The sequence below is a fragment of the Simochromis diagramma genome, unplaced genomic scaffold, assembly GCF_900408965.1.
Source record: "Simochromis diagramma unplaced genomic scaffold, fSimDia1.1 OVJJ01000343.1, whole genome shotgun sequence".
Classification (NCBI taxonomy): Eukaryota; Metazoa; Chordata; class Actinopteri; order Cichliformes; family Cichlidae; genus Simochromis; species Simochromis diagramma.
The window spans coordinates 13,694,070-13,721,020 of NW_024386831.1; the positions used below are offsets into that span (position 1 = coordinate 13,694,070).

Sequence of the window (26,951 nt, forward strand, 5' to 3'; positions counted from 1 at the left end):
ATTTGGAGTCTTTGAATTGTCTTTTGGGGGGCGGGGGGGGGGGTTGGCTTTTCAAGCAATAAGTGGTTCTAAAACTGATCTTTGAGGAGCCTCAAGTCATTTTAGAGTGGGAAATAACTATCTGTTGCTACAAAAAGAGATACCAGTGACAGTGGTGAAAAACACCTTCTTACATGCTTTTTTAGAAGAAAATTATTCAGCAATTTTTTTTAGATTAGAACTTCCAGCAGTATATTTTAGTGAATGCGCTATCAAATATTTGAGGATGTTAGTAGCTTCTGCAACACAAGATTTTTTTTATGCAAATACAACCCACCCTAAAATGCAGTCCGTGACTAAAGATTGATTTGTCTTTTTCTTTGCTCAACACATCTGCCAGATACTGTATGTATTTCTCATGTATAAAATCTACAAGTTAGTAATTGTAATTGTCATTTGGAGGACGATACTGTAGTTAAAAAAACTACTTTGTAAGAACTGCAGCTGTTGTAAGCACTCTTAATTAAATACCATGAAAGATTCTTACACATGAAGCAAATTCATTATAAGCCATATGTTGTTTAATATTGGGACAAGAGTGGGACTTCATAAGATGACTTAAACAAAAGTTGGGTCAGAATTTAAGTATGGACCTTGTGTCACGCCGAGGTGGTTTGGGGGGCTCGATGACAGACAGAACCTCTCTGGCATACTGACTCTGGTGTAGACCGGCCTCCCGCAGAGCCTGCTCAACCCGCACTCTTGGATCAGACACAATCTGGAAGATAGATTTATTTTTTTTTATAAACACAGCTGCTTTATGCAACCTTTGCTGTTTTTAATGGTTCACTACACATTTAATACTTGACATAAGGTTTGATCATTAATTCATCATCATTTGGTGCCAGAAGAGAAAAGCATCACAGTCTGACAATCATTAGTCAATACCTATATTACACAATACCCAAATCCTAACCTGTTAAAACAAAACCACACACAGACTCTACAGTTCACTGACTGACTTTGGTGGCCTTGAAATTAAGACTGTTGAGGACAAACACTTTTTGGCCAGCCACCCAGCTTACATAATTTTCCACCAGTGCATGGGTCACTGGTCAGTGTCACCCAAAAGGAAGTGAAACTTAAGTGACTTAATGTAACGAAGGAAACGTGAGTGAGGGAGTGAGACGTCATGTAGGCTCAATACATACAGAGCAGAGATAAGAGGACAGGGGCAAATGATCATGCAGCCTTAAAGACTTTGCAAAGAAAGTGGTTATAGGAGGGCAGATCCTATCATGTCTCACCTGTGTGTCTGTGTACGTGTTTATACTGTAGAGAGGCTTTTGGAGCTCAAACTCATTTACATTCAAGTGTCGACACTTCCAAGCCTCTGTGTCTGCCATCATCCTCTCTGGGTCTGCCTCTGCCATCACCCCAACCTTAGATAAATAAGAAAAATATACACTGGATTTACTAATAATATACAATTGTCTTTTTACTTACTGCCATAAGGTGGCAGTGATGCCTTTACTCAGATAAGGATGAGTCAAGTTTTTTTCCCCTGTGAGTTATTTCCACTGACAGAACTAATCCAAGTGGTTGAAAGACCAGATAATGCTCCACCTGGTTTCTAAGAGCTTCCAGACGATTCTGTCTCTCTTCTTCTTCTCTCTGCCGCTCAAGCTCCCGCGCCTCTCTATCCCGCCGTCGCTGTTGTAGCATATCTGCCCGAAACTGCACCCTAGAGGAAGCAGAAAAGGTGTGGACATCAGACCTAAACAATCTCTTTCTTCCTCTGCCACTGCCACAATCAACATTACATATTGCTCCTGACACAGCAGACCTCCAGGCTGTGGAGGGCTCTACGGTGCTGCCAGAGTGCAGCTCCTCTCCCATCACCTGCTTTTATCTCTGTCTCAGCTCCTCTAATGAATCCCTTTCGCATCTGAATTCATTCTCACAGCCAAAGTCAACAACATTATACGGATTCAATGTGAGTGTGTGTCTGCAGAGAAATCAAATGGAAACCACACCAGGCAAGAGAATGTTTTTAAAGGCACGTTTTATTTTTCAGCAGCAAGTTAACATTAGTCTGAGACATTATTTTTCCTGTTGAAAGTTTCCAGTGTGCTCACGTCTGACTGACCCCGCATCACTGATGAGGTGCGACATCTCCAGTGACTCAGCAAGGGTCGAGCATGGAGGTGTTAGAAAGTTGCAAATATTCAGAGAAAGTACTTGTAATGCTACATTGTGGCTCAGGGGGTTGGGAAGCGTATCTGTAACCGGAAGGTCGCCGGTTCGATCCCCTGGGCTCTCTGTCCTGGTCGTTGTGTCCTTGGGCAAGACACTTTACCCTACTGGTGTTGGCCAGAGAGGCCGATGGCGCAATATGGCAGCCTCGCTTCTGTCAGTCTGCCCCAGGTCAGCTGTGGCTACAACCGTAGCTTACCTCCACCAGTGTGTGAATGTGAGAGCGAATGAATAGTGGCATTGTAAAGCGCTTTGGATGCCTTGAAAAGCGCTATATAAATCCAATCCATTATTATTATCAGAGCATTCTTTTCATTTAAGAAACTACAATCAGCAGTGATTTCTGATTAATACTATGTTTTTCATTTAGCAGTACATATTCCTGTGTATTCAGTAAATATTTTATGATTGATATACACTAATACATTATATATACCTGTTCAACAGCTGATTAACACAAACATCTAATCAGCTACTCACATGAGTTACAGCTACATGTCTACATTTAGGTATGCAGACACGGTGAAGATGACCTGCTGAGGTTTAAAGGAATCATCAGAATGGGAAAGACCACTGATTTAAGTGACTTTGAACATGGCATTGCTCTTGGTGCCAGATGGGATGTCTGAGTATTTGAGAAACTGCTGATGGGCTTGGATTTGTCCACACAACTATAGAATTTACAGAGAATGGTCTGAAAATGAGAAAATACGCAGTAAGTGCCAGTTCTCTGGGCGAAAATGCCCTGTTAATGCCAGAGGTGAGAGGAGAATGGCTCATAGTAATGCATCATCAACCCAAATAACCACTCCCTGGCATAAAGGTATGCAGAAGAGCATCTCTGAATGCAAACACACATTGAAAGAGGAAGCAGATGAACTACAGCAACAGAAGAGCACACTGAGTGCCTCTCCTTTTACTAAGAACATGAACCTGAGGCTATAATTTGGACTGGCTCACCAAAATGGAGTTCACTGTACTCAATTGGCCGACATAATCAACAGATATCAATCCAATAGAAGACACTTAGGATGTGGTGGAACAAAGGATTCACATTATAGATGTGCAGCCAACTAGTCTGCAGCAACTGTGTGACGCTAACATATTGATATGGACCAAAATCTCTAAGAATGCGTCCAGCACTTTGTTAAATCTATGCCATAAAGAATTAACAAAGTTCTGAAGGTAAAAAAAGCGGTTCAACCCAGGTACAGAAAAAAAGTGTACCTAATACAAAGTGACCACAGAGTGTATGCATAAATATTATATACATATAATTTCTTCTTTACATAGGATAAGACTATGTAAAGAAGAAAAAATATAGACACTGTATTCTTAAGTTTTGTGTCCATGAAAGTTCCAAAGTGTATTATTTAATTAGTCAATGAAAAGACTGACTAATGATACATGATACAAATGAAGGTGAAATGGTAATAATTTCCTGTTAATACTCTTGAGTGAACTCTGTCACTCACTGCTTACAACGGAAATTATGTAAAAATAATTTAGTAACTGTATTTGTTCAAAGTGCTTCACATAATAATAAAATGAAGCATGCTAGATTCCACTTTTTACTCGAATGTATTTTTCAAATAGACATAGGTCACTTGTAAATTTTGGACAACACTGTGAATTCCTGTGAGTGATCACCCAAATCGCACGCATAAAGTGGCTGACTAAAAACATGTCATGGCTGTTTTGAGTAATTCAGAAATTCTAAGGGTTCTGAGCTGCCTTTAACAACCTTGATGCACTTGGCAGCGCTGAAAACTCAAGGTCCCATGGTGCAACACTCACCTCTCCTTATCTCGCTTTGCCTGTTCTTCCATGACGCTTCTTAGATTAGCAAGCCTCTCTTGATCCCTCTGCTCCAGCACTTCTCTCCTCTTCTGCTGCTTTAAATAAAACTGTCTGACCTGGGGGAAAAAAATCAACAAAGACTAAAACTGAACAAGAACAGTGGCTACACTTCCACTAAGTTGACTCCCACGGAAACTCTTAGGATCATCATGTCCTATTGATTGAGACAGAGCGGGAATCAGATAAGTGTAAATAGAGAGAATGAGATGATATTTCAACGTCTGCCAGACTATTGTGCTAAATTATATGGAATCCAATGAGGCCTAAATGTTCTCATTAATCAGAATGTCTCAGGTTGCCTATACTCGCCTAGCAGACCCCTGAGGAGAAATTTAATTAAACAGTCAGACATACACACACACATATTCTGGTCTGTCGTACCTGTGGGTTCAATAACTAAAGTGAATAATCAAAATACCCATGTAATTATATCCACAATGTGCTTTCAATTTGATATCCATGCATGCCCACAATTAAATCATTCAGATTCTGGAGCCATAAATGGCAAGAAATTTGAACGCAGTGAATTTTTTTAAAAAACCAAAAACCCTGCCGTGGCGGAATTATTCTTTTATTTTATTCATTCCTAAAGTCCTTAAATATAATGCATTTTTATTTACCCAAAGAAACTCTATGGCATTTCTAGTACTTCTAAAAGAAAGAGACAACTACTTTCAGCGGTTGTTTTGTAGGCATTCAGTGATATTTCATTCCTTGAGAAGTCATTCATACACTCATCTGTTCATACACATGAAAAGGTTTTAGAACGAGCGCACATACAAAATGATTTGATGCTTTCAATACTGTACTGAAAGCATCAAAAAGCATGAAAGCATGAAAGCATGAAATCAATACTGTAAACACTCATCTAAACCTAAACTAATCCCCATTGTCTTCTACATAGTTGTCCCTTGTTTTTGATTGGATGTTTGCATGTTAGTGGATGGAATGCACCATAGTGAAGCATAAGAATTCATACTCATTTTATCCCACAAGAACAATTAAAGTTGGCCTTTCACTTCCACATTTTTATTCTTGGCCTTTGCTGGGGCAGTGTTGCATGAGTCACAGTTCAAAGAAGTTCCTCTTTAACACACATATGGTCTTGTGTCTGATGCTCAGTTCATCCTGTGTACTGTCTTAAAAAAGCTACTTTTAGCTCCTCTTTCCTGAAAGCTGGCCATAGTAGCAAACTTCTCCTGATTGGCTGCCCTTCACAAACAGCAGAGTTGTGTGCCTGAGATGACCATATTAAGGATCTCTGCTCTTATTGTTATGATACAGTTCAACAGTAGAACAAAAATATCGAAAGCTTTGAGCTTTTGGCTTTAAGGAATTACTCGCACAAAACACTAACCAACCAAAAGGTAGCATTTATCATCTAGAGAAATGCTTGCTTTAATAAAATATATAATATAAGCTAAGGTGAAACATGCAAAAGTATAGACATTAATAAGCAAATGTCCCAGGATTTAACAAACCTATAACGACATTTGTTATAAGGGTGGAGAAGTGTTTACTGTTTCTTTCTGCTGCAACCTGATGGCGGCGTCCTTCTCTCGCTCCCTCTTTAACCTCGCCTCTTCTTCCTCTTGTTGTCTGGCTGCTATTGCTGCCTCAAGCTTTGCTACCTCCTCCTGCTGGGCTCGCCACTGCTGCAACTACAAATACACATGCAGACACACAAAAGGGATGAAGGAGAAAAGAAAAAGGCAGATTCTTGTCTATTAGCAACTGTTTGGAAAGAATTACTCACACGGAGACAACCAGCTGCCAAATTGTGGCACGAACTCCAGAGGAGGTGCCAAAATTGCTTTTCACACTTTTCTAGACCCCCCTCAGGCTCCTCTAAACAATGAATCATAAAGAAAACCCTTGTGTTTGAGGCCTACACTAAAACAAAACGTATCCTAGTGAGGAGAATGGCATCCTCATTCTGCAATTTAGATCAATTATATTTACACAGAAGCTCCTCGAGTTAAAAATGTAGAGATTTTTCAAGTTTTAGCTGAGAAAAAAAAAAGAAAATCAATAGCAATCCTCACTCACGCAGCTAGATATTTGGAAAGAGACTGTCTTAACTTTTCAAACACACACATACCCACAAACATTTGCTGGGGAATGAGTGACAGGTTCGTTATGCAGCAGCCTCTCTGTGGCATGCCAGGTATTGAAGTGTTGAATACTGACCAGGCAGACAGATTTACAGATCTATCAGAGGAGAGCTTAGGAATCTCCAAAGGGATGAGCTGCAAATTAACATGGTCACACACACATTATCACCAGCAGTATCATCAAGTTAATCATACATGATGTCTGCCTGAGAGAAAGCAGCAGCTGTGAGATTGAGAGAAGAATTTAAACACTCCAGCCTCTAATCCACTTCTATTTAGCAGTGCTAAAGATGGAAATACAATATGGTTATTCTTTAGAAAACTCTCGCAAATACAATTAAAATTATTTCCTGCAGATGTTTCGAGTTCTCAGTATTACTGAACCTGGAGAAGTAAGAAAATATTTATTTATTTTTGCTTCTGGACACTTTTTTAAAGTTAACTTTTCTTTTTTTTTTAATTAGTACCAGGGTCTCTACTATCCTGGCATGTACTTTCCTCTTCCTCATCTTCATTCTTGCCTCATAGCTATGTGCGCACTTGCTATTTAAACAGTTTCCATTATTGCTTTGTTTAGTACAATCCTGTGGTTGTGAACGGTCACAGTAATGATTTGAATAACTTCTGGTGTTCACACAATCAAAAGCTTAAACCCATGCAAAAAATAAATGAATAAATAATTTAAAAAATGAAATTTTGGCATATTCTGACAAGTTACCCAATATAACTTTAGTGGGCATATTTTCTCAGCAAAACAAGTACACATAATTAAACTATCCATCAAGTTCAATCAATCAAAATAAGATACCTGCAAAATGTATAGAAAATCATATAGGCGGGTGTGTAGGGAGTACATATATTTTGATACACTCAGGTCACACAACAATGAAATGTTTCTTTAAAAACTCCAAGATCCCCAGTGTCTGAATGTGTTTTGACTTCTTGTTTAGGCAGGAATGAAGAGGCATTTTAGGTAGCACAAAGAGAATAAAATGGTCATTATGTACAGTCTACAGTAATTTGTCACTGGAATCTCATTTTCTGTGAATTCAAATGGAAATGGGAAACCATCCTTTTTCATGGTAGCACAAAAAAGACTGCAGAGATGTCAGAATAACAAAAGAATGATAGTCTTTTTATCGGAGCACTGCAGCTGGCTCAAAGCTTTTGTTAATATAACTGTACAGTTAAATGTCTTTTGTCAGCCGGCATTGCAGCAGCCATCATAAATTTCTATTGCAAGTTATTTAATATATATAACAGCTGATGGAAGCAGATTAGGCTTAAAAAAAATCAAAAACCATAAAATCATCAGCGCTGTAAATTACTGCAACAAACAGAAGCGAGAATAGCATTACTCCTTATTATGCGGGAACACTCTGCTGAGTGACGTTAATGATACATGAAATTTACAGAATCTTTTAAGGGACAAGAGCTGAAGTCCATTACAAGATGACAAAAATGAAACTATGCAATTATTGTTGTATTTTTACACCCAAGACAATGAACATTTTCCTGAGTTCCATAACAGGTACATCACTGTGCAAAGGAAAAATTATAGACATATGCGTAATTAACTCCTCAGAGAGTTGTCAGCTGAGCCACTGTGGAGCCCACACACTGTCTCAACTCCACAGTTGTTTTCATCTGGCCACCAGAGAGACTCGGCAGCCACTAAATGACTGACTCGATGACAGGCGATCTCCTCACACAGAGCCTAGAGAATATCCTGATTACTGTAGGAAGACCACATAAATAATGTGGCCATAAGTTAATCTATAACAGTGATGTTTGTTTGGTAAAGTACTCTGGAGATAAGGTGGGAGGGCGGAGAGAAAAAAAAGAGTGCTGGCTATAAAAGAAAATCTCCGGTTTTGTGAAATCTTTCTTTTTTGTTTGTAGTGCCGCTTGTCCTTTGGCCTGCTCATCCCTTTCCCACCTGAGCATGTTGCAACAATCTGTCATCCCTCCAGGCTTTATTTACTCATGTGGAAAAAAAACACAATCACTCATCAAATATGCCTGGGAGCGAGATATAAGTGGGAGGTAAAATGAAAGCAAGGACACAATGAAAGGCCGGAATTAACAGTAACACAGAGAACAATACGAGCTAATTACAAGAGCCAGAACAAACGGATGATGATTTGAAAAGAAGAGTCTGTCTTTCAGTGATAAAATGGAACGATTTTGAGCTGGGTCTCATGCATGTAATGTTGACTAGTTATCTTAAATATCTTTTTATTTTAAAACAACCACAGCTTCTACAATTTCACGTCTGGAGCGCTTTCTGAAACTGCTATATGATCAGTAATCTCATCTGAGTGCATACATATGAGTTTAGATTGTCTTCTGTGGCATCCTTGCCCCTTCTAGAACAGAGGAGTTCAAGCAAACTCTAAAATCAATTACCCTTGATTTCTTCCCACTGCACCATTCCCTGAAGAGTGTCTGAGTGGGATGGCAGCACACAACCTCACTCACTATAATGAGGTCAGAATCAGACCGGCACTGACCAAAAACTGTCCTGTGTATGCTCTCATCTGAACCCACTGAGAAGACGAGATGTGGAAACCCAAGGAAGAAAACGTAACAAGTAGGCACTTACTCTACCGCCTTAACCAAAAAGTACCATCACTATAATCTTTCTTTTATAATTTTTTTCACAGTAAGCTGTTTCCAAAGGGTCTGTTGTCTTTTTTGAAACTGTGCTTTTCATCCTTTTCCATCAGATTACCCCTATATGGAAAAGAAAACAGTTGTATTGTTAAAAAAAAACAAAACAAAACAAAAAAACAGGATGGACTGCTCTTGAATTATAGATCATGTTGACCGTTAGCCCTCCATAAAATATACATTTTGATTCATTCATTTATTTATATTATACTGCCAGCTCCAATATGCAAGTTTCTGCTACCATATTTTCCTACACAGTACACTAAATACAACAGGGATGACTCACAGTAGAGTCAGGGGAGTTGTTTGGATCAGAGGGAGCAGCTGCAGAAACCAAAGCATTAAAGAGGCAGACACATCGGAAGGAGAATCCATCTTGCCTCGCTGCAGTGTCACTGCGCAGTGATGATAAAGGCAGTGGAAAGAAAGACTGAATGAAAACAAGAAACCATCTGAGCCTCCACGCAAACTCAAATATGTGCACATCCACCACTTAAATTACACTCCATAAGAAAAAAATAATAACCTATTGACAGTCAGTCTTCAATTCCCCAACTTTTGCTTTAAGTTTAGGATAATGCACTTTAAGACATATCAAGTATATGGTCATATATAAAGTTGCACTACTATTTAGAAAGTAAAATAAAAAATTGGGAGGTTTTGTTTGTTTTTGAGAATATACTATCTTTCAAACTTTTGTATAGAAAACATTTCAACTCTTCAGTGTGACACAAATGTGAAAAATAATCTACTGGCAGATAGCAGAAAGAAAGGAGTGGAGATCGTTATTCACAGCGCTACAAGAATATAGACTTTTTTTTAAGACCGATACAATCTTTGGTGATTTACAAACCTGATATTTTGGCCGATATTTTCTTATATTGTTTTTCCCCTATAATATTTGGTAACTGTAGCGATTTATGAGTCCTAACTAGGATGATATGAAAATGTTGTTTAAAAATAATCTTGAAAGTTGCAGAGTGCCCTCTGGTGGACAAATTATGCAACATCCACATTCATAGAACAGAGAGTTTCTTCCATCTCTTCTTTTACTTTTTTAATTTTCATTTATCAGTTTTAAATGCCAATACCGATATAAAGGCAAATACCAATTATTGGGCAATACACCACCCTCGCCAATATATATTGGGCTGGGCTCTAGTTATTAACTATATATTGTGGTTGTTAGGATCAGGATCAGTCTCATAACAACTTTCGAAACAAGATACCAAAATTGTGGTAATATAGAGTTAAAAACACTGAAAACAGAAAGAATTAATTCATGCCAAGAGGGAAGAATTCACAGATCTGTACAGAAAACAATCCTAGAACTTTGCATCTGCAAACCAACAGCAGAAAAACAACCTCTGTGGTGTTTTTTTGACAAAATGAGATTCGGTGTTGTCGGCTCCCACCAGCCCTACCTCATACATCAGTGTCTTATCCAAACAGCCACAGGACATAAGCAACTTGGTGCTATATCAACACCACATGGATTTGTTCACATGAGTAACTTGTTTGTTGTGCGAATGTGAACTAGCACCCCTCGGAGACAGCAACATCATGTTTGCAAGACCATTCTTATTAGCTTGTTTGCATTCACAGCCCATCCCAAGTGGCAGCTAAAGCAAGAGATGCTGTCAGGCAGCCTGGCGTAATATACAGCCTCATCAGCAGATATACTGTACACAAGCAGGCAATCTGCTCCCTCAAACTTAACACTATCACAGCTGCACATGAGATAGCTTGAAAGGAATATAGGAAAAAAGATGTTATGTTAACTATATAGCATATACTGAATATATATGAGGAAAACGTATATTCTGGCACCATAAGTAGATTTCAGTGTATCTCAAAAATGCAACAACTGAAGACTCAAAGGTATAAAAGAGGCACTAACTTTTTCTCTGAGATGCAAGTAATTGTCCTGCTGGTTCTGGCGGTCTCTGTGTAGCTCCAGCTCCTCCTGGTGGGCATGTTTTGCCTCCTGCAGTGTGACCTGGGCTCGGGCCAGGAGTTCTTCATGGTCTCGCTGCCACTGCTGGGGCACTGCTCTTAGCTGCGCCTGGGTGAAGCGCTGCAAGTCCCACACATATTCATGCTCCAGCTGGAAGAAGAATGAGAATGGACTGTGTACTGTTTGTATGTTTAACTGTACAGATGTATCAGGCACAATTATAAACAGAGTCAGAAAAAAAACCTGGAAGATGACACTGTGATCATAGTGCTTCAAAACTAAAGCACCACAGCCCAAACAGCAACTCTGATATATTATGCATCGTGTTGCACCAAATTAACAATATGCTAATGGAAAACCAAAAACGTCCCTTTGTTACTACACTCTACAATAATGGCAGCAGGACCATAGGGACAAGTCTGTGTCAGATCTAACTCTGCTGGTGTATAAAATGGTCTCTCTCTCTCCTGGCTGTGAAATGTCCTACAGGAAAACAGTTCCTTTCTGTGTGAGGGCTGCCTGTAGCTATTCATCATTGTGTCAGCGCTCACAGAGGCTGCACCACTTGGCTGCTTCATTGGAACCGAGGGAATGATATTCATCTATGGGCTAATAGTGGCTAACTGACGGTGGGAAGGCATTAGACGGCTGAATGGTTTTATTGAAAATGAGTGAGCTGACAGACCTGCCAACGGAACAGAAGCGCCAGAGGCAGTCAAGCAAATCCTGTTTATTAATACACAACTTTAGAACTTGAGGAAAAGCCCCCCCCCCCCACCTGCTTTGTTCTTCCCTTTCTCTTTTTGCCCCTGCCTTTACTGTGGTTTGAAGTAAAGACTAAGCATGAGCCTTTGAGATATGTGCATATATGTTTGCATGCTTGTGCACAGGCTTGGGTGCACTTCAGCCATTGCACTTACAGTTTGTGTGGATGCATCCACAGCACTGTGCCTGCAGTATACACTTAGAGTGTAACAGCACCTAGTTCGGCTGCTGCATTCACATTTCCTCTGCAGAGTAAGGTTTCCTGGAGGAGAATGTGAAATAAATAATGGCCATATAAACTCAGAAGTACAAAGAGGTATGAATAATTTTTACTATTAGCATGGAATATTATTATTACTACTATATTAATATTATGAAATCCTGCTGATTCTCTGCTGGTACAAAGATAATAGACATTTAATTGCCCCGTCCAGCAGAGGGAGATGTCCACTTATAGCTGGCTGGAGTACAACCACCTGATTGTGAAAGTGACATGCTGGTTTTACTTTAGGTCACCCAAAAATACAAGAAATTACCATATACAGATTAAAGTGACACTTTTCTGAGATAGGGATAGCCACTTGGATATCAACTGAAGGCTATGGATAAACTACTGCAAGATATGATATATTTAAAATATCTCGAGGTTAAAAGAGAAAAGTAATAAACCTTCTACACTTCCCCTATTTTCCTTTGGATATTTTTCTACAGGATCAGAGGAAGAAAAAGAAGAACTGCAAGAAATTGCAAACATTGCTTTTATCACCAAGGCTCTTCAATTGTTACATACCACAAACCATTTGTCTCACACCTTCTATTCAGCTAAAATATGACTGACAAAAGCAACAGAAAATGACGCTATCATCCTAAAATGACTGCACAGAGATCAAATTTAACAGAAGGTGAGCAGAATACCATAGCTCAAACAAGAACAGGCTTCAATGCTCTAAAGTGAAAAACAACATAAGAAACATTAGGGCTAAGATGCTGACTCCATAGAAATATAATTAAATTGTGATTAAAACGCTAACTATAGAATTTCCAAGTCACCAATTTGTCTGGAGCGCTAATGGGATTTCGTTTAAACAAATACACGCAAAATATCACAAATCACACACATGCCAGTCACAATTCATATTTTCACTGAAAATGCACACAGGCAGAGCTGAGTTCAGCTAGGGGGACCATTTTACTAGTTTGCTGGATATAATCAAAGACATACTTGTTCGGTTGATTTCATTTAGATATCAGATAGAGAAAAAGCCAAAAACTCTGAATAAAATCAAGATTTCTTTTTTCCACATGCTGATAGCAGAATAGCATTTGTGAGTGTAATCAGAGAGGTTTCAGCAAATCAATCTATAGTTCTCACTGATTATCCTATGCACGCAAGCCAGTCTAATTATGACTAATAGCTGAATTAGTCCAACTCTGGGAATGTTTCTGGGTGAGGGGCATGGAGAAAGACATCTCTCCTCCTTGCAAGACTCCCCTAAGGCTGAACGATCACAGCTCTAAATGCAGCACCCAGCTGGAACTGATATGAGGACAGGTCTCTGGGTGATGGTGAGGACGGAGAGAGGGTCTGGCGGTTGTCATGGTGATGCTAGGCGGTGGCGTGAGCAAATTGTCCACAGTGGGTGACATGGCATATCCTGCAGCGTGCTGAGCAGATCATTGTCCAGGCTTATCTATGTGTCTCACTGCTGGGTTCAGGGTACTAAGCTACATTGATCAGGGAGCTTGGGACTCACACTGTGGGGCTGCTTCTCACAGGGGAGTAAAGTACATTTTTAGATGGGTGTGTGGGAAAGTTAATGGCTTAATTTATGGTAAATGCATGTAAGAGAGCATGTATGTGTGTGTTTTGTGTGTAGTAAAGAAAAAAGAAATAATAATAAAATGATGCTTGGTGGAAAGTGACCAATCATTCAAACCTGGGGACCAATTTACCCAAAGATACATTTTAGGCTTGAGCAAGGCACGTGATGCTCAGTTGTTCTGTGGTCAGCACACCAGACTGTGGTTGCACAGGTTGGCTTCAAGGAGTGACTCTAACTGTATGAGGAGGAACAAGACTTCTTTTCAAAGGTGATCATTGCTTCACCAGATTAATTACATTATACTACAACTATTTATTTATTTTATTTTATTTTTGACTTCTGCTGCTATTAATGTTATGCCACTACTATTCTAGTTAATAAAATGTCATAGAATAGTGTAAAAACCAAAAATATACTCAATTTACTCTCATAACTTGTAGAAAATTAATGCAAAAAGTCTTTACATATGAAAATATCAACCATCAAATTTTGTACATTTAGAGATTTTTACCTATTTTCTGATTAGAACAATAGCTGGCTTTTCTGTTTGTCCATTTATAAATAAATGTAACAATTAATTCAGATTTTTCCCCTAAAGTACTTACCAGCTCTTGTCTACTTTTCCCAGGAAAGAATCTCAACAGCATATCCATGCAGAGGGCTCTGTGGTTGGGTATGTCATGAGTATACCTAGACACTGTGAACGTAAAGTGTTCATGATCGTGCTCACACCAGCCACAGAACCTGAAACAATTTCAACACAAACAGTACATGATCAGAAAGGAAAGCACTGCAACAGATAAGCAACACTACAAAATTGTCTTTCTCTACCTTCATTTGACTGCATTGCATTTTCATATAGTACATGCAGATAAAAAGCAGTGCTGTGTAACAATAATATAAAAGCAGCTGTATGTAAATAAAAATCAAGCTCTGAAGTAGCTTGGAAATATTGATATAATCACTCTCCTGGTGAGAAATACGTATTTAAAAGGTTGTTTCTGCAGAGTGAAGTGACTATGCATCTATATGATTTTAATATCCTGTTGAGTTCTTAATCTTTCATCTTGATCTGTCCAGTTACAGCAGAGCTCTGCTCCCGCATGTAATTATCTAAATGAAAGGCTGAAGATCATTAAAAGCCTATTTCAGCCACCCATTTCACGTTAGCGGTAAAAACCAGCGATATATTTCATCCAGCAATGCGTAAAAACATTGAATTATGCAAATAAGGGAAAAAAAGCAAAGCTTAAATCTTCAGACATCTTCAGACATACCTGTCTGTCCTTTGCAGTTGTTCTTGGAGGCTCTGCAGCCTGCTCTGGTATCTCTCTGATAGGGAGTGAAAGGCTTCGATCAGTGAGTCCTTCAGCTCTGGATAAGGGCAGTCTGAATTCAAAACCTCTTCTGGAATGTTCACCAAATTATCTGAAGTACTAGTGAGATATTTCTGTGAAGGACAATATGGCAATCCTTGAGGTTGCCTGTAGACTTTTTATGTCCTTGATATATACAGTTTTACATAAAAGTTTGGGATAATCATATATTTTGACTGACATCTGAAATTAATACAAGCAAACACAACCCCTCAAGCAGGGGTTCAAAAATTAACGCTGTGGACGGGTGTTTGGAGAAAACAGGGAGAAGCATTTCCTAAAACAAACATCTTGCTAACTGTTACGCATACTGGTGAAAATATTCAGCTTTGTGTTCTAAATATCAACATGTTGGATGCATATCTCAGTAGTCAGTTATATAAGCAGAACTGTAAAGAGGTTACTGAAGAATAGAACGATGACCCAATAAACGTCTAACTTAGTTCAAAATAAATAAACAAAATATTCAGATGGAGCAAACTTTGGCATTCCCTGCATAATGAAATGTTAATTTTCTCTCACGACACACTGTAGCACTCACTTATTAAGGTGAAGAATATGCTATTATCGACAATGGAAATTTCTCTGCATAAAATAACAAACCTCCAGGCCAAGGCCTACAATCTCTCTCTCCAGGTCCAGATACTCTTCATCAAGTTTTGCAATAATGTCATCTTGTTGTGCTTTGACAAAGTTTATCTGTTGGTACAAGGATGAAAACATAAAAAATGTATTAAATACAGTGTTAGAAAACAAACATGCCAGTTTGACCTTATGTTGTCAAGAAAAAACAAAATGGTAAAACAGAACTACAAATCTTGCTCTGGCTACCTTGGAAGTCCTCTGCCACAAACAACTCTCTCTCAAGATATTTATATATATTTTCTTTCGGTCATCTAAATTTATGAACTTCCGATAGACTGCTGCAATAATAGAAAATCACTAATTAGGCCTATTAAAACTGTAAGAGCCTAATTAAAAGGAGTAGTTAGATCTAAGGTAATGTTTAAGAAATATTAAGCAGTGTTTTTTGGAAGCAAAAAATACAAATATGATGTATCTGATCCTGATCCTGATTGTATTAATATACTGTTATGACTTGTTATATTGGTAGACAATATCACCTAGTGAACAACCAAACAATAAGGCATTTGAAAAGGAGAAGGAAATAGACATCAAATTCAAAGAGCTACCCATGCTCTGAATACTGACAAATGTTTTGTGAAAAGAGAGTTTATACATGACTCCTATAAAAAAAACGAACTAAACACCAGGATTCAATAGCTCGTAGAACCACCTTTAGCAGCAATAATCTGAATTAAATTAAAGTAATCCTTTTCTGTATGACTCCGTTGGTCTCTCATGTCATTGTGAAGCAATTCTGGCTCACTCTTTTTTACAATGTTGATTCAGTTCCTTGAGGTTTGCAGTCATTTGTCATGCCACAGCATTTCAGTGGGGTTGAGAACTGGACTGCAATTTGACTGCGTGGGCCACTGCAGTGCCTTGACTCTTTTCTTTCTCAGCCATTCTGTTGGACATTTGCTGCTGTGCCTGGGATTATTGTTTTGTTCCATGACCAAATTTCAGCCAAGCTTTAGATGCCTTACATTTGACTCTAGTATACTTTGGTATGCAAAGGATTTTATCTTCAACCCGGTGACTGCAAGGTGCCAGGGTCCCATAGTTGCAAACCATGCGCTGAAATGCTGTGTTTGGTTTTCACTAAATGTGGCTCTGTGCATTATTGCCAAATATCTCCGCTGTGGTCTCATCTGTCTAAAGTACACTCTTCTACAAGTCTTGTGTTTTGTTCAGATGCAACTGTGTAAACCTAAGTTTGCTGCCAAGTTCTTTTTGGAAGAGAAGAAGAGGCTTTCCACTGGCAGCCTTCCAAACAGCACATACTTGTTCAGTCTAATTGTACTGTCATGAACTTTAATATTTAATATGCTAACAGAGACCTGTTAGCATGTTAGCAAGACCTGCTTCAGACTACCAAACTGCCAAAACTTCTGCATTTATAAAGGTGCTCACTTTTATCGATGACACCTGGCTGCTACTTACCCTCTTAATTCCTATGGAAGCAGTCAGGGTAAACTAAGTTTTTCATAACATTGCATAAGTTTTAAAAAAACAAAAAAAAAAAAAAAAACACAGATAACTGTAAATATTTTTTAAACATTTATCAGCCAACACCATCATTTTTGGTATGCAGGAAATGACTTGAGGACTTGCTCAGGAATGCTCAAATGTGCCATGAATTGAGATGGGCTATTGCATGTTGAAAATGCAAAGCCCTCCCAAAAATGTAAAAATATACAGTACATTATTGATATCAAGGTAGCAGTATTAGTAGAAACATTCAAAAAAGGAAGAGATCTTAGTGTTCAAGAACAGCACAAAAACACAGATACAATGAATAAAACCGATTAACTGTCTGATGGCTCTTATGCTTTTGTAAGGGATGAAGATAAGGAATGAATGAAAATTAATGTGTCTTACAATATAACTACACCCGTCACCCACATAAACAGCAGTAGTAAAATGGTTTTATAGATGCATGAATGCATATGTGGACAATTATAAAGTTTATTTACTGAAAGCCAATTACAATTGTAATTGAGTTTGTTCAAAAACATTATGTTATCTCTTTTAAGTTAAGAGAAAATAGTTTAAGCTTTAACCTATTAATATTCATTTTCAAATTATTATTCATATTTTATTATTATTCAAACCACATCTAGAAATGCTAAAAGCAGTATTAACATTTTTAAAAGTTGTACATAAGCATAGTGTCGCCTACTGTGTGCCTTTCTATTTCTTTTTGTACCACCCAATTCTGTGCCAATTTTAGTGTTGTTTTTAAACTCCTCACTTTCACTCCAGGATGAAAGCATAATTATACAGCATTCAGCTTCTCTTTTTTATTGTGAGGCAGAGAAAGGAAAAGTGGTGGAATAAGAGATTGGGAAAGGAAGACAAAATGTGTGTTTATCAGCAATTAGGTGGGTAAGGGCTATGGGCCAATAAGAGAATAGGAGGCCATGGGGGGAGGGAGCATGAATTACACAGGTCTGACAAATGGCTGGGATACACTTCATTCCCAGTAAGGTGTTTCTGAAACCTGGCTAACTCCTTAATCTCACAATTCATCTCTAGAGCCAGCAAAAAGCCTCTCAGAGTCACAGACAGAATTTATGTCTTTAGGGTCCACAGATATCTAACAAACAACAGCTTCATGGACAGCATATACTGCTGGGCACAAGGTAAGATCACTGTGTGAAAGTAAGAGATTTTAAACTTCTGTGGAGGAGCTGGATGGGCTATTTTGGTCTGGTACCTGCAGAGTTTCCACCAATTAGATTTGCTTTTGAAGACTTGAAGTGCATAGACAGGAAAAAATACTGCCACTTTTTTCTTTTTTCCCCCCAATCAAGGACATATGTTGCAAAACACTCTTTTATACATGTATATATATATGGCTGGTCTTTATCAAAATCACCAAGCCCTTATTCCATATCTCACAATACCTGTTGTATCACTTGTTCCCAGTTTGATGGATGTGCAGAGAGCTGCTGATGTTGTACTTCACCCAGTCTGAAGACCAGGTCATCCCTGAGCTGATAAACAGGCTGCACAGAGTTTATCCTGAATGCCTCAATTTCCCTCTCAAGAAACAGTTCTAAAACCCGAAAACACACAGGTATACACATTAGCAGTGCACTGCTTAAACAGCAAGGTGATGGTGACACAAATGCACATAAAAAATGTAGTTGTTTACCATATTCTTGAAGAGAGAAGATGGCACTGTCCGTTATATTGTTTGGCCTGATCTGCTTTATAAAATAATGGATGTCATTTTCAGCTTTCTCTCTGTTGGAGAGAACAAATGCATTCTATTAAATGCAAACATATCCATTAATTTAAATGACAAATAATGAACTCATTTTAAACCTAAGCATAAATGATATAATTATGCAAAATGGCCTATTTCAGAATAAGAGACTTTATTTATTTATCTATTGATGCAAGCATCACTGTAATGCAGTACCTAATAAACATGGAGTTAATTTCAGCTTCTTAATGTTATGGAGTGCTCTGTATCTTAATCTATAAAACTATATGACAACTTATTGATCTGAATTTGTATAAGCGGCCATGACCTGAAAGGTAGCTGCTAATTATATATAACGGTGTAAAAAGTATACATTTTACCCTTAAATGAATAAAATAAAAAAGCATGTTCTTTGCATTTGGCTTACAACAATTCCACATTTAGAGATGGCCATAAGAAGGTGACAACTTTTTTCCATCTATCTCACACACACACACAGTATTACAAACTTCACTGGTGGACTTTCTCCAAAAGTTTGACAAAAGTTAGGGGTAGGATGTCTTGTTGCTGTGAGCAGCTTCATACTGAAATGACCCACAGAGAGAGCTACAATAATTATTTGTTTCTTGCTAACATGGTTGAGATGGTTGCAAAAAGGAACAAGTAACCATAGAGATATACTTTCCTGTTTGCTTGTTTGAATCCCAAGGTACTTTAACTAGATATGTGTGGAGAGAGATGCAAGCAGTGGCACATCCTTATGACTAGGCTCATTACTGAGGATAACGCTTGTGTACATCATTAACCTTGGGTGGCTCAGACATAGTCATTATGCAGCCAAACAAGCTGCACCCCAGAGCTAGTGCTGCCCTTCTCACTTCACAAGACATGACACTGCTGGGGCCCCCAGTCCCACACTTCTGCCTCAACCCACAGAGGAACACTTTTCCTTCATTTAGTATACCCCTCTGTCTCTGCATGGCTATAACCACCCACTTCTCTCTGTTAATTCAATGTCATGGAGTCAGAAAATCAGCTTAAATAACCTCTCTTCATTTTTTCTCGGACACATTTTTTGTTTCGTCTTTTTTGTGTGTCCAGTTTATTCATTTATTTATTTTTTCATGCATGTTCCTGGCTAGGCATAATGGGGCTTAAGTGGAATGGTTGCATGGTGTAATAGCAGATTCAGAAAACTGCAGCAGATAATGACAGGGAGTAATAGGGGGCTCTTACTCAGCCTTTTGCAGCCTGAGGCACTCTGTGCTCCACACCTGTCTGTGCTGCCGTAATATGGAGCTCTCCTTGGTTGCCTTGGCTGCACAGCGAGTCTTGTGAACCTATAAGATGGTTCACAAGGCAGTTAAATGCAAAGCAGGAATAAACAGTTTTCCTGGAAGCACAACATGCATTTGGCTGGAGTGCTTGCTTTTAAATGCACTTTAACTAGGAACATTTATTTCCGCCTACAATTAACTTCATCCGGAGAGATCTCTATGCGCAGTGCTTTAACGCATCAAATGTCTAGACCATTTTGAATGAAGCACAAAACATATTGTGCATATAGTTTATACATGCATCATAATGTTGCAAAGAATGTGAAATACGCAGTATTCTTATGGTTGAAAGCATTTAATCCTTTTAAAGGCATGCTTCAGTTTTTATTAGCATTATTAAATCTTTGAGTGACTCATAATTCAGCTGGAACAGTGTCACTATTAATGCAAAAAAACAAAATAAACTGGAAAAAATTTGATGAAACACAAATGATACACATTAGGCATGTTATTAGGAGAAACGGGGGAGGTAGCAGTTTTAATCTATCATCACTTGTGGGTTCCCCCCCATAAACCCTCTTTAAAGCACTTCGTTAGAGAGCCTTTAGCATAGCAACGCATTGTCTTATCATTGTTTTTTCACACAGGTCAGTGGCTCAGACAACTCTACAAAATATAATCTCACAAAACCAAAACATGGTTGCAAGTAATTTCCAGATGAGCAGTGAATAAAATGATTTGGGTATACATTCAAATGCTGTGTCTATGTGTTCAGAGGGGATTGCTGTTTTTGGATATGTTTTGCTAATGCTCATTTTATAGTAAGTCAATCTACAGTGCTCAGTTGGATTTTAGTGCAGCACTGAAATAAAAAAGGCCAAACTGCTGATATTCCATGCCTCTTCCAGGCAGTGTATTATAGGTAATTTTAATTTGCACTGGCTGTCTAATAACTCATTTGGACTGCAAAAACTGTGCCTGGAGCAAAACTTACATCACCTCATTTGTAGTCTCACTCTGCCAAATAAAACTAATCCATTAATATCTACTCTTATTAGCATTATAATAGCCATTAAATTGGTTAGCTTCCCAATCAGTTTTTAGGTAAAGGCACTTAAAACATTTTAGTGAACATTATTGTTTTCTTAAACCTAACCAGAGGAAAATTGAGGTCTTTAATTCTCATATTTAAAGTTTTTCTCACACCACATTATACATTTTCATGCATTTAACAACATTTCCTTCCATTTAATTCTTAACCCATACCAATCTTATTTTTATGCCTCTGTTAAACAAAATGTATGGCATTTTAAAAATCGCTGACATAACACTTCCTGGCTTCCAGACGGAAAATGTAAAAAAATGTATAAAATATTCAAAGGTCTGCCTGGATTACATGCCACCTTGCAAGACCCATACGAAATACCTGGATAAAAAAAAATTGAAAATGCTTATTTGCAATTCAGAAGACCATAATACCATCGGAAAATCAACTCTGTACTTGACCTAGAATATTCTGTGTAAATCCATGGCTCACCCTTCATACATTTCTCACGTTTCCATAGACCTTTCAACAATAGGCTCCTTGACTTGTCATAAAAGAAAAAAGATTTATGTTACTAATAACATAAAAGACGATTTTCTTCAAACTCTGGTTCATTCTTTCTCTACTTTCTGTGAAATAAACATGCAGTAGTTCTTCATGTGCAATGAAAAGTTGCACTGCTTCAAGAAAAAAAATGAGGCCATTTTCAATTTGAAAGCAGCAACACATTTCTAAAAAAATTGGGCCAGAGCCATGTTTAGCGATCTCCTCTTTGTGTAACAACAGTCTGTAAACATCTGAGGAGACCAGCTGCTGAACTTCTGGGAGAGGAATGTTGTTCCATTCTTGTCTGACGTAGGATTCTTGCTGCTCAACAGTTCTATATCTGCTTTGTCATATTTTTCATTTAATGATGTGCCAAATGATTTTAATTGGTGAAAGTTCTGGACTGCAGACAGGCCTGTTCAGCACCCTGACTCTTCTGCTACGAAGTAATGCTCTTGTAATAGGTGCTGGATTGATGTACCCCATATCATCAAGAACTGAGAGCTGATAACAAGCTGGATGATCCCTCTCTTTAGTCCAGAGGATGAAGGATGTTTTTGAAAAGCATTTCATATTTAGATTTGTCTGACCACAGAGCAGTTTAACACTTAATTCAGTCCATTTCAAATAAGCTTTAGGCCAGAGAAGACACTGCCCTGTCTGAATCATGTTACACATGGCTTGTTCTTTGCATCACAGAGTTTTAACGTGCCTTTGTTGATGACATGCTGAACTGCATTCACAGGCAGTGATTTCTATTCCTTTGCCCATGTAGAGACTTCCATGGTAGAATCATGGCTGTTTTTAATGCAGCGATGCATGTCACAGGCATCCAGTATTAATCTTCAACCTAGTCACTTGTGTACAGAGATTTGTTCTCTGAATCTTTCGGTGATACTATGTACTGTAGATGACAAGCTGTTTACATTTTATGGAATTCTTCCACAATTAGTAGACACAATTTTTTTTCCCAGATTGGTGAACTTCAACCCATCTTTACTTCTGAGAAACTTTGACTCTCTAAGATCTCTTTTTATCCTCTCTGACCTGTTACTGACCTGTTGCCAAGTAACCTAATATTTTTCATGAAATACTAAAATGTCATATTTTCTATCTTCTGTTATTATTCTGTTTTATGTGATTTATAAATCATTCCATTCTGTTTTTATTTATATTTTACACAGTGTCTTAAATTCTCTCTAATAGGGTTTGTATATTCAGCTCGTAGACATCCACATGAACAATGTAAAAATAGTTGTACGAGGACATTTAATTTCCTTTCATACACAATGAGTAAAAAGTCATCTTTTTCAGTTTGAAGGATTTAAACTTAAACCACAGGTATTGTTATAAGCCATGTCTCATTCTTTTTTCAACTTCTCCCTTCAGGTGTTGCCACCCTATCCTCTGCATCACACCAATTATCTGCGTGTCCTTTCTCACTACATCCATTAACCTTCGCTTTTTCCTAATACATGCACTATCACTCTTCTACCCATGGCCAAACCATCTCAACCTTGCCCCTTTTACTTTGTCTCCAAATCAGCTCGATCCTGAGCAGTCCCTCTGATATACCCTTTCCTTATGCATTTTTCATTCTTTATTGCTCCTTTTAATACATTTTGAAATACAAATCATCAATGAAATGTCATACATGAGTAAAGGATCAATAACTTTGCAATCACACAAAGGGGATTCTCCCGCAATATTGGAGACATGGAATCTGTCAGTTATGCATTTTCTTATAATATAATGTGTTTCAGCAAAAACACGTAAACATTAATATAGGTGAATCAGTAGGGAAAATGTAGCAATATTATGCCCATTTGTTGGATGTCTACCTGTAATCAAAACAGTACTGAAAAAAATATGTTTCCCCACTCCTTTTTTTAGTGTTTACATACACACATATCTGTATATTGGGTAACACAGTGCACAGAGTGTAGTATAGAGCTGCCAAGTGTTTACTGTCTACTAATGCTGCCAGTCCATTTATAGAAAGCAAAAATGATCCCATGCTTGAGGCTACTCATGGTAATTTATTTACCCCTATCACATCACCAATATGAGATGTTCAAAAAGCCTGCTTTTTCAGGAGGGCCAATATGAACATAGCCTCTCTTATCTAAGTTATCCAGAGCGCAGGGTTGAAGAAGCCATGGGCTATCACGATGATGCTAGAAGGCTTCTGACACAATTTACTAATTAAAACAACACAGGTCTAACAGCCTAATCTCCAGTGCCCCTAGCATTAACTTTTTGATCAGCTCATAATCATGTGACTATGAACTTCAAACAGTGTGGTGGGAAAAACCACAGGAAGCCAAATGAATATTCACAGAAATGCCATTCTGTATGGCAGTGATATTACTGCTCTCTTTCATGTTGTTGGACAAACTACAAGAATTATGCAATGTCTATTTTATGCTAAATGAAATCCTTTTACAGTGTGTGGCATATATGAAAGAGTGGGAAAAGGTAAACACACACACACGCACGCACACAGATATTGCACTTTTTACTACTACTGAGGACATGCTATTTAGTTAACACTTCCTTTGATGTATAATGAGTGGTTTTATTCCACATACTCCTTTATTTGCTGCTGAATCAACGTGTTATTAAATGCAACAGGACTTTATTTTAGGAAAACACAGCTTTTTTTATTAGCACAAGGATGATAGTGCTAAGAAAAGGTTACCTTTTGTCCAATTAGATCAGTCTCCTGGCGTTTGGCATCAACAATCGCTAGTAGTCTTTTATATTCTGCCGGCTTGTACTTTGAGCTGCCAAGACCATTTTTCATTCGCACTGTCAGTTTTTCTGCATGGATGAAAACAGATGATATGGATGAATTAGGATCACTGGAATTCTTGAAAATCTCATCACTTTTAATGTCTGAAGTAAAAACTTTATGCTGACTTCAGCAAAAAAAAGGTTAGACAGAGGAGCAGCACCAGTTAAGCTCTAATGGATTGTATGCGTAATAAAGAAATGATTGCACAGGAGGAGGGGGATAGCAGAGACAAACTGTGTCAGACGTTTTTTTTCAGTGCTTCGGCTTGACTCAAGGAAGCAGGTGGATAAACACAAGCTGTGCCTGTGACAAAAACAACAGACTTGAAAGGCACCTGGAGAATTCGACATGAGGGCTTCAGGTCAAACCGGTTCAACAGTTCAGTAGACCACTATGTCAGAAGCCAGAATATTCCAGCCATTTTTCACTCACTTACCAACATCTTCCGTTTTAATGCTCGTTATGAATGTTTGTAGATCCTTTCCACTCATCACTGTGGAGCTTTATCTTCATGCACCAGAGTACCTTCAAAATAAATACATTAATTATTGCGCTGCAAACACATGCACAGCTTTGTTGCCTACAAAAAAAAAAAGTTTGGTGTGACATTGTTTAAAATGCTAGTTAACATCAGCCAGTGTGTGTGTGATATACTGCTGGAATGTTTTTTTTTTTTCTTTTTTGCCTTTGTTTTGGATTAAGCTTGGAAAGATTTTCGCACAGGATTCATCTCCTTTCAAATGCATGGTGTGTGAAGAGATGGGATGAACTATGCAGGAATTAATTTTTCTATGATTGGAGGGAAAACAGATGCGCTGTTCTGAATCCTTTTCTATTTTTTGCCCATGTCTCCATTACATATAGACTTAAATACCGATTTTAAGGACAGCAAAATTATTATTTTTTCCATTTCAGCACCAAATGGCAAGCCAAGGTTAGGATTCAAGACATAGGTCATTCTAGAAATGTCAATTTTTCTGTCCCTGGCTTTTACTACACTTAAAAACCACTTTATTTACAATTTATTTCCATGTTAAATTTGAATATTTTTTCCTTCCTCATCCATTAAATTCACAATATCTGTTTTTTTAAATTAAATTATATAGAAGAACAGGCACCACCACAGCGTTTGTCCCCACAGTGGAGTATGGTGGGTAAAGGCTGTGTTTTTTTGTTATATGTTTTGTTATTGTTTTTGCATCAAATCAATCATATATGTTAAAAATATGATGACTGTGACAAAATGAAGCAAAATGTGAAATAAATATTGTAAGATATATAAAGACAGTCATGGTCCCTTAAAACTGTGTCACTGGTGTTATGAGAAAAGTTTATTATTTTGAAACAAAACATCCCAATAATGACATCACTTGACTTACTATCACAGATTTCCTGAAGCACTATAAAGAAATGGTCATGATGAGACCAGTGTCTCTTTTCATTTATCAGATTTTATTCTGGTTTATCTTGTAATTTCATAAGAAGCTTTTAGTTGAAGTCACTAATACGACACAGTTAGGAAATTGTTAAAGAAAAACAAAAACAAAACAACAGAATATAAATAGATTAAATGACATAATTTGGTGAGTATAAGATGACTGACATCATGTGTGCGCATAGTAAAGCGCTATATAAATACAGGCCATTTACCATTTACCATGTGGTTTGATGCTTACAGCATCTATTTTGTAAAAAGCATTTTCCATGAAAACTGTCACTGCTGTTACCTTCCTTATGGGTAACATTAGACCCCTGAGATAATAATTTTACATCCACTGAAATTTGGTACAGGTACAGGTTAAGATATAAAGAATGGCATTGTCACTCGTTTTAAGTGTTCTTTATATGCTTTCATTTGATTTTATTGCTAATAAATGGCTTTGCAAATATCATACATTGACGCTTTGAACAAACGCTTTGAAATAATAAAATATTATCTTATGATTTTTGCATTATCATTGCATTATTCTAAATAATAATTAATAGAAGCCCCCTAAATTTGCATAATGAGTAAGATAACACCAGTGACGAAAAGGTGGCACATGGGGTAAATGTACAAAAGAAATATTTTTAAAAAATCATTAGGTTGTCTTTTTTTTGTTGGTTTTTTTGCTGTTAAAACTATGGCCATACAACTAGCCTAAATATTTTCCAAGCCAAGCTCTGTTAATTTACTTTACCGACTTTTACCAATTGTTATATTACTTAATTAAACTAGAAAACGCTTAACTTTATCATTGTCATAGCTGCTACTGCTATAGTTTAGCGACAGTACTTAGGTAGAACTTATGCTCAACCTTACAAAAAAAACAAATAAAAAAACCAAGTGAACCAAAGGTTTCCTACAAGACCAAGCTCAAACTACACCTACAATAAAGTTACACACAACAATTAGCGATTATTTGCGTTGTAAACTAAGTATATATACCCGACGAGCCACCTAGCTTACCTTGTTCTCTCCCTTCTATAGTGTATGGGTTGACAAAACAGGTAACCAAGGTAACTATCATCTTCTCAGTCATTGGTTAATTTAACAACGCGTACCTCTTCGGGAACGCCCCCGTATTCGCTTTGCAACCAATCAGGAGTGCAAATCGGTTTCCCACATTCCCGCTGACGTCATGCGCGCTCGCATTGCCTGGGAC

General features: G+C 37.8%; 1 protein-coding gene across 2 annotated transcripts; it reads right to left on the bottom strand.

Annotated features, from left to right (window-relative positions):
• Nucleotides 1–231: 231 nt before the first annotated feature.
• LOC120731163 (coiled-coil domain-containing protein 148-like) lies at nt 232–26,945 on the bottom strand. 2 transcript variants are annotated; one of them, XM_040028038.1, is made up of 15 exons: nt 26,851–26,945; nt 24,743–24,831; nt 24,211–24,332; nt 19,878–19,981; nt 18,588–18,679; nt 18,337–18,488; nt 15,407–15,502; nt 14,705–14,877; nt 14,033–14,171; nt 10,783–10,989; nt 5,616–5,756; nt 4,033–4,151; nt 1,606–1,723; nt 1,287–1,421; nt 232–757 (listed from the first exon to the last, which is right to left on the bottom strand). In XM_040028038.1, exons 2-15 carry the CDS (start codon nt 24,795–24,797, stop codon nt 614–616), a joined length of 1,797 nt encoding a protein of 598 aa, XP_039883972.1. In that variant the 5' UTR covers nt 24,798–24,831; nt 26,851–26,945; the 3' UTR covers nt 232–613. The 2 variants fall into 2 exon arrangements, with proteins under 2 accessions (XP_039883972.1, XP_039883971.1); XM_040028037.1 differs by having other exon boundaries at nt 26,756–26,865.
• Between the last annotated feature and the right edge of the window lie 6 nt (nt 26,946–26,951).